A 16,019-nucleotide genomic window follows, 5' to 3' on the forward strand; every position below is an offset into this window, starting at 1 on the left:
TGCATGGTAATTAATTTATGAAAAAAACTTTCAAATGGCTTGGGGTGATCTGGGACAGGGTGCAACTTACCCGAACAATTTATTTTATTGGAGATTTGGATGAGAAATTATGGGCCCGGGCACCAAATCTTTTAAGCGTCTAGCCTTCATGAACGGGAACCCACACACCTTACAGCACCTTTCCCCAGATGTTTTGAACTCTTCAGCTCCAGCCAACATGGCCAATGGTCAGGAATGCTAGGAGTTGTCATCCAAAACTTCTGGAGGGCACCAGGTTGAGGAAGGCTGCCTTCGAGACTATTATGTCTTGTGATGATATTCAGGTCATCAAGCCCTATTTCCTCTATCTTCAATGAGAGAACATACTACCTTAAAAATGTACCTAATGTGGAATCACCACCATTCGATGCTGCTGCTGCTTTTTGTCCCTATTAGAAAAGGCTGCAATCCAGACCCTTATATTCGGGCTTGCATTTGGGGCGTGTCTGATGAAGGGCCTTTCCCCCCCCCCCTTCGAGTGGACGCTGCGCGTGTGAATTTGTACGCTACTTTGCACAAAGGAAAGGCAGTTTACCACTGTTTCAAATACTATGTTTTTTTGTATTGTCTTGATTATGGTTTAGATTATTCGGGACATAAGCTCAGCAGCGTTTTGTTAGTCACTTCAAGCAGCCGACGACGAGCCAAATTGTGACGACGCCTGGGCGGGAAAAGAGAGAGAGAGAGAGCCGGCCGGCCAGAGGAGGGATGCTGAGGCTGGGGCGGCGGCGGGCGCCCAAACTTCGTCCTTCGCCTGCCTGAGGGGCTTCTTGGTGAGGCGGGAAAGGCCCCATAGTCCCCAGCAGCAACAACGGTGGTCGAAACCATGCCCGGCCCCGCCGCCAAGCGGGACTCCCTGGAACTGCCGCCGGGCACTCCGCGGCCAAAGCAGAGGGATTCGGCCGACGTGGTGGTCGCTTCCTCCAGCTCCTCCATGCGCCACAGCCTCAGCTCCAACAGCGGCACCGAGCAAGACTCCCCGGAAGACCCGGTCATCTCGCACGTTTCGGTGTCGACGCTTCTCGGCCTCCACCGCTTCCCCTCCGCTCCCGGCAATGGCAAGCTCAAGGGAGAGAAGGCTCGCTCCCTCCTCAGGGTACGGAAGGCCGCAGGGGGCACGAGGGGCCCCCCGGGGTGCAGCAGCAGGGCCTGTGTTCAGTGCCGGCGTTGGCACCATGTTGGGCTGAATAACTACAGAGACCACGTCCAGGCGGGGAGCCCCGTTGCAGCAAAACCCAAACCAAAGTGGTATCACGTGGCACCTTAAAGGAGAGCAATTTTATTCTGGGATAATAATCATGTTAGACTTTAAGGTGCCGCAAGACTTTAAGGTGGTTTTAATAGTACACAGAAAGTCCATGCAATAGGCTACAGCAGGCTACACCAACCTGGTGCTCTCCAGACGTGTTGGGCTACAGTTCCCAGCTCGCTGGGGCCTGGGGATCCTGGGAGTTGTAGTCCAGTGCATCTGGAAGGCTAGGCCAGAGAGTTGGTGTTTCCAAGGCCAACTTAGGCCCTTTCTATACCTAAGGATTATCCCAGGAAAATGAAGGGATTGTCTCTGCCTGCTCCCAGGTTCCCCTGTGTGGCATTGGATGCACAGGGACGATCCTGGGGAAAAGGCAGGTGTAGAAACGACCTTAGTCTTCACATCACTTAATAAAGAGAAATTAAGCCCTGCTTCATACTCACTGAGTGAGACGCTGGGCTTGGCACCCAGCTCTTCATCCTCTCACCGTATGATTTCTCAGACCTTTTAAGCACCGAGCTCAAAATCAGTGATGATTTTATTCTGGATTATACCACTCTAGTAAATGGAGTTTGCATTCTGCAAATATAGATAGCGCACTATGCGATGCTACATGAAGAGTCCCTTCTTCCAATTCCCAAGTATGATTCTAGCACAGGCATGTTCTTGTATTCGAGATCTGAGTTCAACAAATGCTTGGCTAGCATCCACTGGCTCTTCCCTGGCCCTCCACCAGGCTCTGTATGTGCAGTTGGGACCTGTACCTTCAAGTGAGAGATCCGCAAGCCTGCTCCCCTCTCCTCACACTCAGTTGGCACAATTTAGAAGGTGGCGCATGTGAAGCGGAAGCAGAACTTCCGTGGTCCAACGTTCTGTCCTCTCTGATGCTTGGCTCTCTCCGGGCTAGAATACTGGCTTCTATTATGAGGTAAATTTCATGCCCCAAGTTTTGACTGTTAGGTGCAAAAATACCCATTTTTCAGACTTTTCTCCTGATCACCGTGCCTTGAGTTAGACATGTGCCATGTTTCAGCTTCTGTGGGGGCCTAGAAGTACCTTAGTCAAGTCATGTCCCCCATTTCTAGAGAGAAATGCACAAATGTCCTCTTTCCCTGCTTTCAGATTCACTGAGCCCAACTTCTATCTTGGAGCTATGTTTCTACCCAATTTCAGCTTTCTAACTAGTACAGGAATAATTTCATCCATTTTAGGATATGTTTCACACTTCCCTACTCCCAGTTAATCAATCTGTATTTAAATATCAGAGCTGATTCTATACTAAGAGCTCCATGAGGTGAGCGTTTTATTGCAGGCTCGTTACTGGGCACTCACAGTTTTTCGCGGGTCCCTCTCACGACGTCTGCCTCCCAAGCGCCTCCCATCTCTTCTAGCCTTCTTCATGCGTCAAAATAGTAAGTCCAACTTATTTTTAAAGACGGACGTTGTCGCTATCTCCTGCTTTGTGTAGGAGAAATAGCACGATGAAAACAACCCACTGAACATTGTTTACCTCCTCTTTCAAAAGTAATGAGGGACAAACGTGCGAGTGGAAAAGCAATGGTTAGGAAACGTGATTTTCCTCTGAGTGATGTTGTTCTTAACCTGTATAAAGAAGATTGAGCGTTTCCGTATTCATTTTTTTTGTGTAGACATGTGGGCTTGACTTTGCATGCCCCCAGAACTACAAAATCCTGGTGATGAGCTCAAAGTCAAAATTGCTATTAAAGGCACTAGTTCACACACCATGACTCAAAATGTTGGTAGGATGTGTGAAGAGAAGAATTCTATGTATTCGGTTTTGAGAGGGTCCCACCCAATCCATCTTTCCAATCCATGGAAAGTTTTTGTTTTTTTGTCCCTTGTTTCGTTCAAGATCGGTTCTCCTTCAAATCACTTCTGGTACCCCTATCTACCCACCTGCCAGACTGATGTGACTGACCCAGCATTTGGGAAACAGTGCTTGTTTTTGCCTTTGGCAATGTTGATCTTGTTATCGCAACCAGCTGGAATAGAAACTAGAAGCTCAGCTAGAATGTATATTGCAGATCAGGAGGGCAGCAGTGTGGTCAACAAGCGGAGTCAAGTGAGCTATTAGATACAAGAAGGCTTCCTTCATAAAATGGAGGTCTTGCTCAAATGAGAACAAAGAAGAACATACGGAATAGCTGCACAATGTCTTTTGGTGGGTAGCGTTCTCTTGAACTGCCACTATGCACTCCGCAGCCAAAGCAGAGAGATTCGGCCAACGAGGTGGTCACCTCCACAAGCCAAGTTTTGTGTTCTTCTTTGTTCTCATTTGGGCAAGACTTCAATTTTCTGAAGGAAGCCTTCTGAAAGGCTTCCCACAACCCACCTGTAAACAGGACATCCACTCGTGGAATGTCCCTCTGTCCAATTTTTTTTAGATTTTCACACATCTTGGCTTACTCCATTCAGCAGGGTGTCTTGACTCTCTGTAGCATTTTCAGGGAGCTGTGGGAGGGGCACCCTATGGGATGCAAGGGGCGGGGAAGTCTACTTCTGTCAGTGCAGTTGATCCAGCAGAAATCTGGATCCAACCCTCTATAATTTGTAGTTAATTGCAGACCTAATTTCTCATTTTTTACAGATGTTGAGAACTCAGAAGGCATGTGAAGAGACAACATCTCACATATCCACTGACGTGCATAATTTAATTCCTTGTGGTGATGTGGTATGTAGATGAAGTATGCTCTTAATAACATTTTTCAAGATCAGGAGATATTTTACTTTACACTGATACTCTGGGACTGTAAAAAAAATTATGATGACTAATTTTAGCAGAAGTGGTTGTCCTTGAGATGTCTTGCTTTATCATGAGACAATAAACTTCTTATACTACTTTTAACTAAAATTACGTTAGGGGTTGTTATTTTGCAGATACTAATATTCTGACCCCATATACCAGAGGTAGGAAACTTGTGGCCCTCGGAATGTTGTTGGACTCCTACTCCCATCAACTCCAGCCAGCATGGCCAACAATCAGAAATGATGGGAGTTGTAATCCAACAATATCTGGATGGCCACAGATTCCCCAGCCTCTACCATGTACACTGATGAGCGTATCTGCCCATGATATTCAGCACTAGTGTTTATTCAACATCATGGTCTGTGATGTTCTGTCGTAGCAGTCAGTATGCTCTGCCTTCTAAATATTTAAATTGATCATCAAGCCTTAGACTCAAGCTCTGTGCTGAATGATTTTTCTGACGTTGTTACTATCATGTGGCATCTTGTTATCTCAATGTGGTGGCAGCTAAAAGGGCACTTTGCTGGCTTTACCAAAGCTACCAAAAATGTTCCAACTGATGTTCCCCAATTTAGTAGTAGGTGCCATGAGTTGGCCCTTGCAATGCTTAAGTATAGCAGTTATGTACTTTCTTAAATAGCCATCACACTTCTGTATTTTATTATTTCGACATGGACAGTAATGTCACCCTATTATTAGGAATAATTGTCTGGCATTTGTCAGAAGTGATACACTTTGTATTTTGAGATTCCAAATCCAGTGCTCATTGTCCCAAGTTAGACTTACAAATACAATATACTTCCATCCATCTGTGCTGGTTTGCTACTTCCAGAATCTAGAGGTTGGTCTAGTAAGGCAATTGCCTTCTCCGTGCATTTGATAGGTATGGCTGTGATTGCACCAGCATACATAGAATAAGTATATATTTTTCATATAACCACTTCTGCACTTTGAATCCTTGCACCCAATCGAAATAGTCATATATACAAGTGGTAATTATATAGAAAACAGTTCCACATGATGATGATTTATTGCATTTTTATACCGCCCAACAGCTGAAGCTCCCTGGGCGATTCACAAAAATTAAACCATTCAGAATATAAAACACAGTATAAAAACATGATATCATAACAAGAGAAAAGGAAACTATAATCTGGGGTGGGGTGGGGGAATGGCTGTTATTCCTATTCAAGAAGATGCATGCAAGAAACCTGTATGAAAGAAACCCCTTCACACTTCCAGTCTTTGGGCCAATGATGTATATACTTCATTAGATATAGGATCTGCCTGTATCTCATGAAAGTGCTACAAATAGAAATACATAGGAAAATATGCTGGTTTTTATTTACTGAGCACTTGGATTTGCACATCATTGCACAGTTACATGAAAGGTGTGGAGGTCCCCTTGATATTCCTGTTTTGTTGCCCCTTTGTCTTGCTTCTGATGCTATGAGTGTGCTGTCAAAACTATAGTGAAATGCTATGGTGTCTCAGGCTCATTGTGTATGTTTTCTCTTTGTCTGTCCTTGCATAGAGAAAAAGAGAGAATGTTTTCACTAGGCATAGCTGTGCCATTCTGTTTGTCAGTATGAGGAAATACCATATATTACTAGCCCATACCATACAGCAGGAGTGGGCAACTTGGGTCCGTGCTTGGACCTGCAATTCCTAACTTCCATCACCATTGGCTGTGCTGGCTGGAGCTGATGGAGCTCAAAACATCTCGTGCACCATAAGTTGCCTGTTCCTGCAGTACAGCTTCCAGTCTTGGGTTGGGAATGGTGTGAACAAGGAAGCAGCTGTGACAGCATATGCGTTATCTGTTTTGCTTCTCACTTAGAGAGGATTGCTACTTGCAATAGGTGAACAACAAATTGCTTGGCTAAATTTGTGCAAGAGATTTTCTCTCATGAGAATGGTTTTTTGGTAGTGGTGGGATTTAAGAAGGCAAGGTAAACTGAGATATAGAGCTGCATCACACCAGAGTTTTATCACATTTTTGTCCTGCCTTGTTTACCGTTTTGCCCTGCGACCCTCAAACATGTGATCCCTGTCCGGCAGTCATTTTGCCTCTTCCCCTCCATTTTCTGTGTTTTTATAGGGTGGGGAAAGTGTGATATTTTTTTCTTCACACTGGATAAAGCTGCCTTGCTGTCCTCACGCTATGTTCTTGGGGGGGGGCGTCTGTGTTGAAGGGCGGTCTTGCTGACGAAAGTGGAGGGCAGGGGCAGTTCTCCAGCGCACTGAATCGGTCAAGCGAACTTTGCTCCAACTGTACTCTCATTGCTCTACCATCCACCCGTTTCAACTTCCTTCTTTTTTTACCTGCTGTACGAGGTGCCTAGCCAATGAAATGCTAAATCACTAAACTTTAGACAACAAAACCAGAACAAGCGGGGGAAAGGCACCCAAATCCATCAGAATGTCCATCAACCACAAGAACCAATGAACTGGAGGAGGAAGGAGAAGGGGTGGAGTGGTGATACCAGGAAGGCGCAGGTGAAAAAGTAAACAAGGCAAAATAGTGCAACAACGCATGCATGTGAATGTGACCAGTGCTTGACATGCTGATGAAACGCAGATGGAAATTGCAGATACATGCTAGGAAAAAAAGTATGTGTGATAGAGCTCATAGTGCAGACCAGTATCTCAAATGAAGGGAAAGTAATGGAATAAGACCACCCACTAATTTGAAAGACAATCCTTCTTATTCCTGATTAGAAAAGGGGCATGGGGAGCATGTACACAGTTTAGATATCAAGAAACACAGTGATACACCAAATATTCAGTATGGCAAATAACAACTGGATGTGGAATGTTATTCTAAAGGAGATTTGGTGGCTTTGAAAACGCCTTAAATTAACTCCCCAGGGCTGCAATCCTTGCTTACTTACTTGGGAGTAAGCCTCATTTAACTCAGTGCCACTTACTTTCAAGTAAACATGCAGAGGATTGTGTGTAAACCTGTCATGTTTCTTTTGAACATAACTTACTATGCTTGGCTTAACAGATATGACCTTAATGCACAAAATAAAGAATTATTTCATTTTAGGTAACAACTGAGTAGAGAATTCCAGGATTTTGCTCTGTAGCTTAAAGCTTGTACATGGCAGCTACATGATTTTAGCACTCCATAGCTATAGTGTGACCCTATAATAAAATTAATGTAATTGTCATTTGTTGTTTCAAATTCTAATAGGCTGGCTTGCTGGGAGTTAGTGTGAAGCAGTGCAAAGATTTCACCCCCAAATGTATCCTTTCCAGCTCTTGAACAGAGATGTAAAATTTCCGGAAATGCTGAGGCCATGTAAAAAACAACAACAACCAGGTTTGGGTTTTTGTTGTAGTAGTTTTTTGTGGGAGGTTCCAGGAAATTTTAGGGGAAATGGAAAAATAAGCAATATTTGTTTTGTTTTTAGCACTCTTTACAGATCTAAAGTCACTTTGTTGCTTTAAGACAGCCTTCCTCAACCTGGGGCGCTCCAGATGTGTTGGACTACAACTCCCAGAATGCCCCAGCCAGCTGGCTGGGGCATTCTGGGAGATGCAGTCCAACACATCTGGAGCGCCCCAGGTTGAGGAAGGCTGCTTTAAGACAACCTTCCCCAACCTCGTATCCTCCAAATATTTTGGACTCCAGCTCCCATCAGCCTCAGGCAGCATGGCCAACGGTCAGGAATGATGGACACTATAGTCCAAAATATCCATAGTGCACCAGTTTGCGGAGGAATGCTTTAGGAACCTAAAGCACCCTTTCTGTTTCTAGAGTTGTTTTCTGAATTAGTTAGATTGCTCATAAAATTATCATATTTTAAAACTTTTAAAAGTAAATTCAGTTAGTAAATTTGTAATTATTGTCTGAATAGATTAGAACTACGTTAAATGACTGCTACAGCATCAGAAACACAGGACTTTGTAGAACAAATTCCAAACTGTCAAGAATGTACAATGGTGACTCCATTCACACGTTGGGAAACAGAAGCATAAATAGCTGTCAGTAAAATATTCTTTAGATCAAAATTTTTAATAAGGAATGAAAGAATGTGCTGGAAATCTTACAGAGAAGATTAAAAACATTTTCCCCCATGGCTTCACTATTTTCAGACATTTTATATGTCGATGTTCTTATTTTTAGAAATCATTTTGTGGGGAGTAAAGGCTGGGTAACAATATATAAATATGTTTATCTTAAATTCTTAAAGTAATTATTTTATAATCAAAAACTGTTTAATTGTTCCAGTTTTGGGGATCAGGTGGATGGTCCTTGGGGGGGAAAAATGTTTTCCAAAAAAAATTTCAGGCCTTCACATCTCTACTCTTGAAGCCTACTAACAACTATGCGTTTTCAGGATGAATAAGGCATGATTCATGATAATAATTTCCATGTGTGTGAAAACATACACATTTGTGTATGTTTCTGCTGCAGGGCAAATAGCTTTTGGGGGGGGGGCGGAGTTGTATCAGAGAAATCATACAGGAGAAAGAGTTAAAACCCCTTCCTCCAGCACTAATGCTCCAATGAAATTTAGTTATGCCCCAGCTGCTTTCAGCAAAGAATGAAAACATTGGGAAATCTGATCATGAATCTCTCACGTGTTATCTGTTGCAGTCCTTATTCCCATTGCTATAAATGAGGTTTATATATACAAAATGCTATCTAGATTTCATACCGCTTATAATTTTTGTAACACTGTTTTGTAACATCTTAAGAAATAAGAGCAGAAGAAGAGCCATGCTGGAACAGACCAAGGGTCCACCTAGTCCAGCATTCTGTTCACACAATGACCATCCAGCTGCCGGCCAGAGACCCACAAGCAGGACACGGTGCAACAGCACCCTCCTACCCGTGTTCCCCAGCAACTGGTGTATATAGGCATACTGCCTCAGATACTGGAGGAAGCACAGAACCAGCAGGACTAGTACCCATTGCTTTATTCTGGTTTAATAATTAGAAAGGTTCCTGCTTCCTTAACATGAGATTCTTAACAGTCAATATTAAACGTGACACCTACTTGCTGATCCGCATTAGTATTGATAAAATCATGAAATGCACAAATCCTCAAGTTTACAGAGCACATGTAAAGAGCAGCAAAAGGACGAATGCGATTTATTTCGGAGATGTGAGATATTTTTCTGTAAAGGTACATTTTCTTTTTAAAAAATATAGTCTACAGCCTACCCATTGGCTATCATCTGATCAGAATCTCAATAACTGTTGGTTGAGCTATTATGATATCAACTATGTCAGAAGGGCTGAAGAGTGTTGCCAATGTTGTTTCTCACATGAGTAGTTGTGTACACATGTACCAATGAACCTGGAAATGTTGGGCGTGGTATGCACCAAACATTTATACAGGTGCAGTATGCACGCAGTAGATTACACACTGTGTTAGACTGAAGGGCACAGATTAAGAATAAACAATGTAAATTTTATTTTACCAGAAATTTTACAGAAGAGCAGAATAATTTATTAGTATATCAACCTCTTGTTTGGTTATAGTTACCTAGAAACACAGTGGACACAGGCTACCATGGTGTTGATCAGCATATGGGGACAAGTTTTGACTTTTGTCCGGATGGGATTAAAAAATACAATGTGCCACCCCACTCCCTACACACACACACACACACACACACACACACTCAAAAGCAGATATATTCAAAGATGGTTTGATATACATGAGGAGGAGACCAAGGGCTGACTTAGAGCTTCTCTAAATGAGCAATTTATTGCACACTTGTGATTAGCCTCTCACAGAAGTTTACAGGTCCATTACATGACTTTGTCAATGTCCAGAACATCTCCCACACTATCCCCTGGAAAGCTCGCTTTAAAAAATAAAAAGATCCTGTGGTATTATCTCAGGAATCGCAGGACCTCCCATTGTGTAAACTAGGCATTGTGCTATAATTAAACTCAATGGAGCCTTTCCGAGAAGGGATGTTTTCAATTCAAAATCATGTGGTCGCATGTAAAGGACCGCATCGTCATGGTGGGAAGATTGAGGCCGATGAAAGATCAGTAAGACTGCAGGATTTTTCTTGTGTGTAGTGAAGACTTAAGCCATTCTTAGGGACTCTAGATCCTTGCACAAATGCAGAGTGCATTTCAAAAATGCATTGGAATGGAGAGCTCTAGAACGCTAACTGAACTGAATCAAAGAGCAAACGTGGAGGGAGAGGCAAGGGAACAGAGGCAAGTAGAGGAAGCTAACTAAGTGTACGGGAAGCCTGGTCCAAGATTCTGTGAACACCTAACACAGCACTCTTGACTCCCAGCTTGGCTCTTGGAGAAATAAACAATTGTACTTAAAGTCAACAAGTCATAGCAGGCATGCTGGTTTCTCTCACTGCAAAGTTGGGCTCCCTGAGATTCTGAGGGACCCATAAAAGCACAGCTGGCTGAATATTTTGATTGGATACCCCAAACGGGAGAGCCATTGGGTTTCCCAGGGCCAGCCAAAATTTGTGGATCCCTGTTTTTATTGAGGCAGGTTGCTCCTGTGAATGCTGTTGCAAATTGGTGACATTTCGGGTCTTGATTTTTGTTCTGTTTTTAATTTGCTTTTTCAGTAAATGGGTTTACAAAATATGCTCCATATTTTGATTTTCAGGTTCCAAAGCGGAAAAGTGATCCTAGGAATAGGATTGTTTTAGAACTGGTGAGCTTTGAAGGTCCCAAAGACTTTCCGAGGCTGTTTGGAAACGTAACTATGCACCTTTATGAAGTCATTCAGGTGGGTATGATGAAAAGAGAATTTCTTATATATGCCTGTGCTTTGTAATAGAGGAAAACTGTGAAGAAGATGTCAACTCCACACCTTCCTTTCAAGGTAGGCCTGGGTCAAACACCTGACAACCCAGCCGCCCACCTCCTCTCCAGTCAGCCAACACTGGACTTAGGCCAGTAGCCCTGGAAAAAAACACAACGAATAAGGCTTAAGGCGGTTTATTAAAACAAGTAAGGCCCTAAGCAAAATATAAATTTAAAAGGGAGGGGGAGAGGGAGAGAAACAGTTGAAATTACATTCAAGCTAAAAGCAGCAGCAATGCAATAAAACAATAGAAGTCGTAAAACTTAATGACGCGAACAAGCTGTTTGTTCAGAGCAACACAAAGCAAGAAATAACAAACCTGGATACCTGTACCTAGCCAGACACGGGTCCCTTCCATGCCAGATGCCAAACTTTCCCCCCAGCAACATAGGGGCCCAAGAGAGAGACAACAAGCAGCAAAATACCAACTAACTTTATCCCTCTAACTTGGCAGGTGGGGTGGCGGGCTCCACCAATCAGAAAGCGACCTGCTCCTTGACCCTCCCAAGGGGAGAAGGTTCCACTACTTCAGCTGGAATCCATGTTCTCGTGATGAACGGCCTTGAACCCTGGCCCTTCAAGAGGCTTCTTGTGATAACAGCCCAGTTGGTGTTTACTGGCCAGAGCTAACTATCTGAGAAAGCTAACAGTCTTTTAGAAAACCCGGATGATGATGATGATCTGGATCGAGGCAGGGAACAGTATTGGATACAAAAATATAAAATGCATAAAACTGATTATAAACATAAAACCAATACATTATTAAAATCCTAAAATCTTTTAAGACATTTTAAAATTTGACTTGAGTCGGCCTGCTGGAAGAGATCCGTCTTTATAGCTTTTTTAAATTCAGAAAGACCATTAAGTTTGGGAGGCCACAGCCATTTCCCCATGTTCTTCACAAACACAATATTTATAAAATGTTACTTTAATTGCTAAAATATTAATTTGTAGTAGGTATTTGACATATCTATTAAAATCAATAGTTCAAGTAAAGTTATTATTTTAAAAGATTTCTGGTAGGGTTTCTTGATCATTATTTCAGTGCAAATCTATTACTGCTTTTCCTCCCGATTTGTTGGCAAAATTTAGAATATAAATTCTAGTTGTGACATCAAAATGTAAGCTTAAGCTTAAACTTAGGACTTCCTATTATTGACTCCATATTCCAGAGCAGTATTCCTCAAAAGAATAGCAGACAGCTGTTGCCTTCATGCTTTGCTTTTGGACTTCCCTTTAGCACATCTGGCTGGCCAGTGTTGGAAACAGAATGCTGGGCTAGGCGACCATTAGGCCTGCATGAGCAAGGGGACACTTATATTCTTAACAAACATGTGTATCACTTATACTTCTGCATAGTTGTCAGTTTCAGGAAGCCAGCAATCATTTATGTACTTGAGTTACAAATATGGATGTGAAATCATAATCAACAAAGAGCTAAGGGTTAAGAACAGCCAGAATTAGACGTGGCAACAGTGTATAGCAGGGGTGGCCAACTTTGGAGGGGACTTGGGGCCACTTTTGACCTCCCTGGACCCTCTCTCACATGGGCCACACTCCTGCCAACATGAAATGCTATTTAATTCAGCAGTGGTGGCATTAAAAACTGGTTTGCCACCAAATTTTGGTGGCAGACAGCTATGGAGTAGTAAAAAGGCCAAATTCAGCAAGATAAAAGTTGACCTTTTTTCTACTCTATAGTGACCGCTGATTTCTTTGCTGGTGCAAATTTTGTTAAAGGGGGCAGCAGAGGCTGCATATGGGCTGTGTGCTATGTCTTCCCCACCTCTGTCTTACAGTATCATGACATTAATCTAAAATCCCATGGCCTGTGGCTTTTCCATTTTGCTAAGGTGCTTCTAGACAAGCCTTTTCCCCTGCAATCTCCCTGCCTCATAGTTAGAAAAAAAATGGTGGTGTGGAGGGAGGGGCAAGACAACGCCTCCCCTTATTTTTCCATCACTACTTCTGTCTTTTTCCTTACCAGAAAAAAAAATCAGTTAAGGAGGAAAGATGGAATAGGTGCACACTGCCTTCTGATTGGTAGTGTTAGGACGTGTCCGTATGAAAGTACCCTTAATCAACTATTTGGTTCAAGATTTGTTTTATTGCTTTTATGCAGTGACCAGTGCTGTGACCAGTAGAGAAGCTCTCTAATTTTTTGTGTTTTCCCTCCATTCAGAAGCAGTCCTTCACTGAAATTTGTGCTATGAGAATTAGAAATATGGTAAGCCGTCTTTTTTTTTTAAAAAAAAAAATGAAAAATGCATATTGAAAAACAACTGTAAACAATCCATCTTAATTGCCTTCTAATTTCAACTGCAGCCTTGCAGTTGAGAAAAAGCTTTAAATGTTTTTGTGAATGGGTGAGAGGTATTGACGATACCAATTAAAACTATCTTAAAGATCCCAATCATACAGCAACACAGGTATACATCAATTGAAAACAGGAATTACAGTGTTCCTGTCAATTCCGTTTCAGCCCATCCTGGCAAGCAGCCTCTAGTCTAGTCAACTTCAGTTCTAAGAGAATAATCTTTTCTTGTCCTTTTTTCTGTAGACATGAAATTGACTACATTAGAGGCTTTTTGCTTACAAAGGGCCTGAGCCTACAATTTGAGAGTTTACTGGTAATTAATTCCTATACTGAGCTTTAAGTGTGTGCTACCTGCAAACATGCACACAGAAGAGGCCTTCCACTCACAGAAAGGGGAGCTCTGGAGCCAAGCCAATATCAGCAGATGAAATCAGTATTCAGAAAGGTGCCTCAAAATGTCTTTCATAGCTTAGCTGGCGCTTGCTCATCATATCTAGTTTACGTTACCTTCCCCACATATTGGCCCCGTTCAGGAGACACCTTAAACCATGGCTTTAACCATGGTGGTTAAGCCGGAAAGCCAGGCTCTGTTCAGAAGACACCTTAAACCATGGCATTAACCATGGTCAATAAAGCAAAAGGCTTTATTCACCATGGTTAAAGCCATGGTTTAAAAGGTGTCTTCTGAACAGGACCATCCTGTATTGTGTCTCCCTTGCCGATGTCTTTCCTCCTAATACTCAAAGACCCGTTGCCAAAAATAAAAATAAATAAAACATTTTAAGCAAATTCGCACAGAACTTTTCAGTTTGCATAATTTATTCTGGGCATAGCATTTTGACTTGACCCAGAGATGGAGATCCATGGGTGGAAGTGCTTTCTGCACATGGATCTCCTTCTCTGAATGGTAGGTATAAATTCAATGCATGAGCAAATCTAGATGCTGTCCATCTCTGTTTTCCCTATGATGAATATTTGGCTAGGCATCCCCATTCTGGTGCAAGGTGTAGCTAGAAACTACCTCATGCTACAACTGGATCATGGCATTTATGGGTATCTTTGCCACAGAATATAGGCTACTCTAAGCATAGACTTGGATTAAAGTGCCCTTCCATTAAGCATCTTATCAGGAAAGCATTGTATGAGAAATTTGACCCCTTATCCAGATGAGTTTTTCTGTTTGTGCAAATTCCTACATAAGATTTTCCACATCAACACTATTTAAGACCTAGAGTCAATGCTACATACTGTGCTTGTATCTTCGTCATTCAACATATTTTCTATACTGTGTAACGTACGTACCCCGATGCATTTTGGCATTGCTTCTGCAAATGATTTCAAATTTAATTCATAATGTAAATTGTTGTATTAAGAATAGGATTTTTATACTTTCAGGTTTTCTGCACTGTAGAGGTGGAATTTATGTTCTGCTATGGAAGTCTTGGATATGGATATTCACATCAGGTCAGTGTCTGTTCTTGTTGAAGTTGTTGATTTCCATTTGAATCATGGGGTTGAAAGTAACCTGAAGAGATGTAGATCACTTTCTGGTCCACAGGCCAACTCATAGAATATGGGTTATGGCATTTATAAACAGTGAGAATGACCAAACAAGGTGTACCATGCTAACAGTTCCTGCATATTAAATATTTGAAGATGACTCACTAAACCTCCAGGAGCAGAATCCTTTTCATCCTCATAGCAATGAGAAAATTAAGTGAGAACAATTAAAAGTGTATGCAGGTTCAAGCCTATATATTTTAGTGACATTCTGTCAATAAAAGCATATGCCAAAGACACAAAGGTGGGAAATGATCCATGACCTTAAGTTTTTGGGGAAGGAACCATCTTGACCTCATTGAGCCATAATCAAGACAAAAACAAATCCTTGAAAACAAAAAGGTTTTGCTCCCATTGTTCTTTTGTGCGGCAGGAGACTGTGCCAAGATTTTTAACCTCTCGCTAATAGTAGAAACCTTTTGACCACCAACGGTAAATTATTGGTGGGCCAATTTATGTCCATTAGTGTACCAAATACTTCTCATCTTGGTTCACCCAATTCATCCTCATTCTTGTGTGTTGCATTCTTTAATGTATTTGGAGTGTCAATCATATTCCCTTGTTTTCTAATCTTAATCAGTCTATGCCTGATTGTGTGTTACTATAATATGCCCCTACTGTTCTGTCTTTGCATTGTGGAAAAATTGAGTTTCACTTGACAGTAATTCTTTCATTCTACATATTTCCTTTTAGTTGGTTTTTCTATTGCCCTAAGACATCCTGTAGTATCTGAGATTTATGCTGTAATATTTTTTTCATCTTGGTTTTGCTTGTGGATTATATTAAAATATAAATGTTTGATTTTAAAAACACTACAGTTTTTTTTCTGCATTCAAGGACATCAGTTTGAATGGACATCTAATTATGGACATCAATAATTAGAGTGAGAATGGACATCTCACTCTAATTATTATCCCTCTTAGCATCTCTAACAGTGCAATCCCTTTCATGTTTACTCAGAAGTAAGTCTCATTATCTGCAGTGAGACTTAATGAATGGTAGATCTGTTTAAGAGTGCATCCAACAGCTTTCATTTCAGGAGCAATCCTATGGATGTTTATGAAGTAAAAACGACTTTAACTCACAACATTTCCCAGCCACCAAATACCTTACTGCAGTTTCAGTTGCCCTTCCTCTTTTATTATACTTGACTAACTCATGTGATTATGTGCTTCAAGGTAACTCCCAATAACCAGAAACAGAGACATACTATTTGTACCATTTATTTTCTACGTTCATTAAATTCTCCCCTAATAATGCAATCCTCAGCAA

The 16,019-nt window shown here is 41.8% G+C and overlaps 1 protein-coding gene across 1 annotated transcript in view; it reads left to right on the forward strand.

Moving 5' to 3' along the window:
* The first annotated feature begins 3,903 nt into the window (after positions 1 to 3,903).
* Positions 3,904 to 16,019, forward strand: part of C2CD6 (C2 calcium dependent domain containing 6) — a 33,966-nt gene continuing 21,850 nt past the window's right edge. The window contains exons 1-6 of the mRNA XM_063115885.1: positions 3,904 to 3,980; positions 7,255 to 7,306; positions 9,045 to 9,196; positions 10,670 to 10,792; positions 13,053 to 13,097; positions 14,583 to 14,651. Of these exons, the coding sequence (XP_062971955.1) occupies positions 9,098 to 9,196; positions 10,670 to 10,792; positions 13,053 to 13,097; positions 14,583 to 14,651 (336 nt within the window). The 5' untranslated portion in view covers positions 3,904 to 3,980; positions 7,255 to 7,306; positions 9,045 to 9,097. The remainder of the gene's footprint in view (positions 3,981 to 7,254; positions 7,307 to 9,044; positions 9,197 to 10,669; positions 10,793 to 13,052; positions 13,098 to 14,582; positions 14,652 to 16,019) is intronic.

Source organism: Elgaria multicarinata, chromosome 2 (assembly GCF_023053635.1).
Source record: "Elgaria multicarinata webbii isolate HBS135686 ecotype San Diego chromosome 2, rElgMul1.1.pri, whole genome shotgun sequence".
NCBI lineage: Eukaryota > Metazoa > Chordata > Lepidosauria > Squamata > Anguidae > Elgaria > Elgaria multicarinata.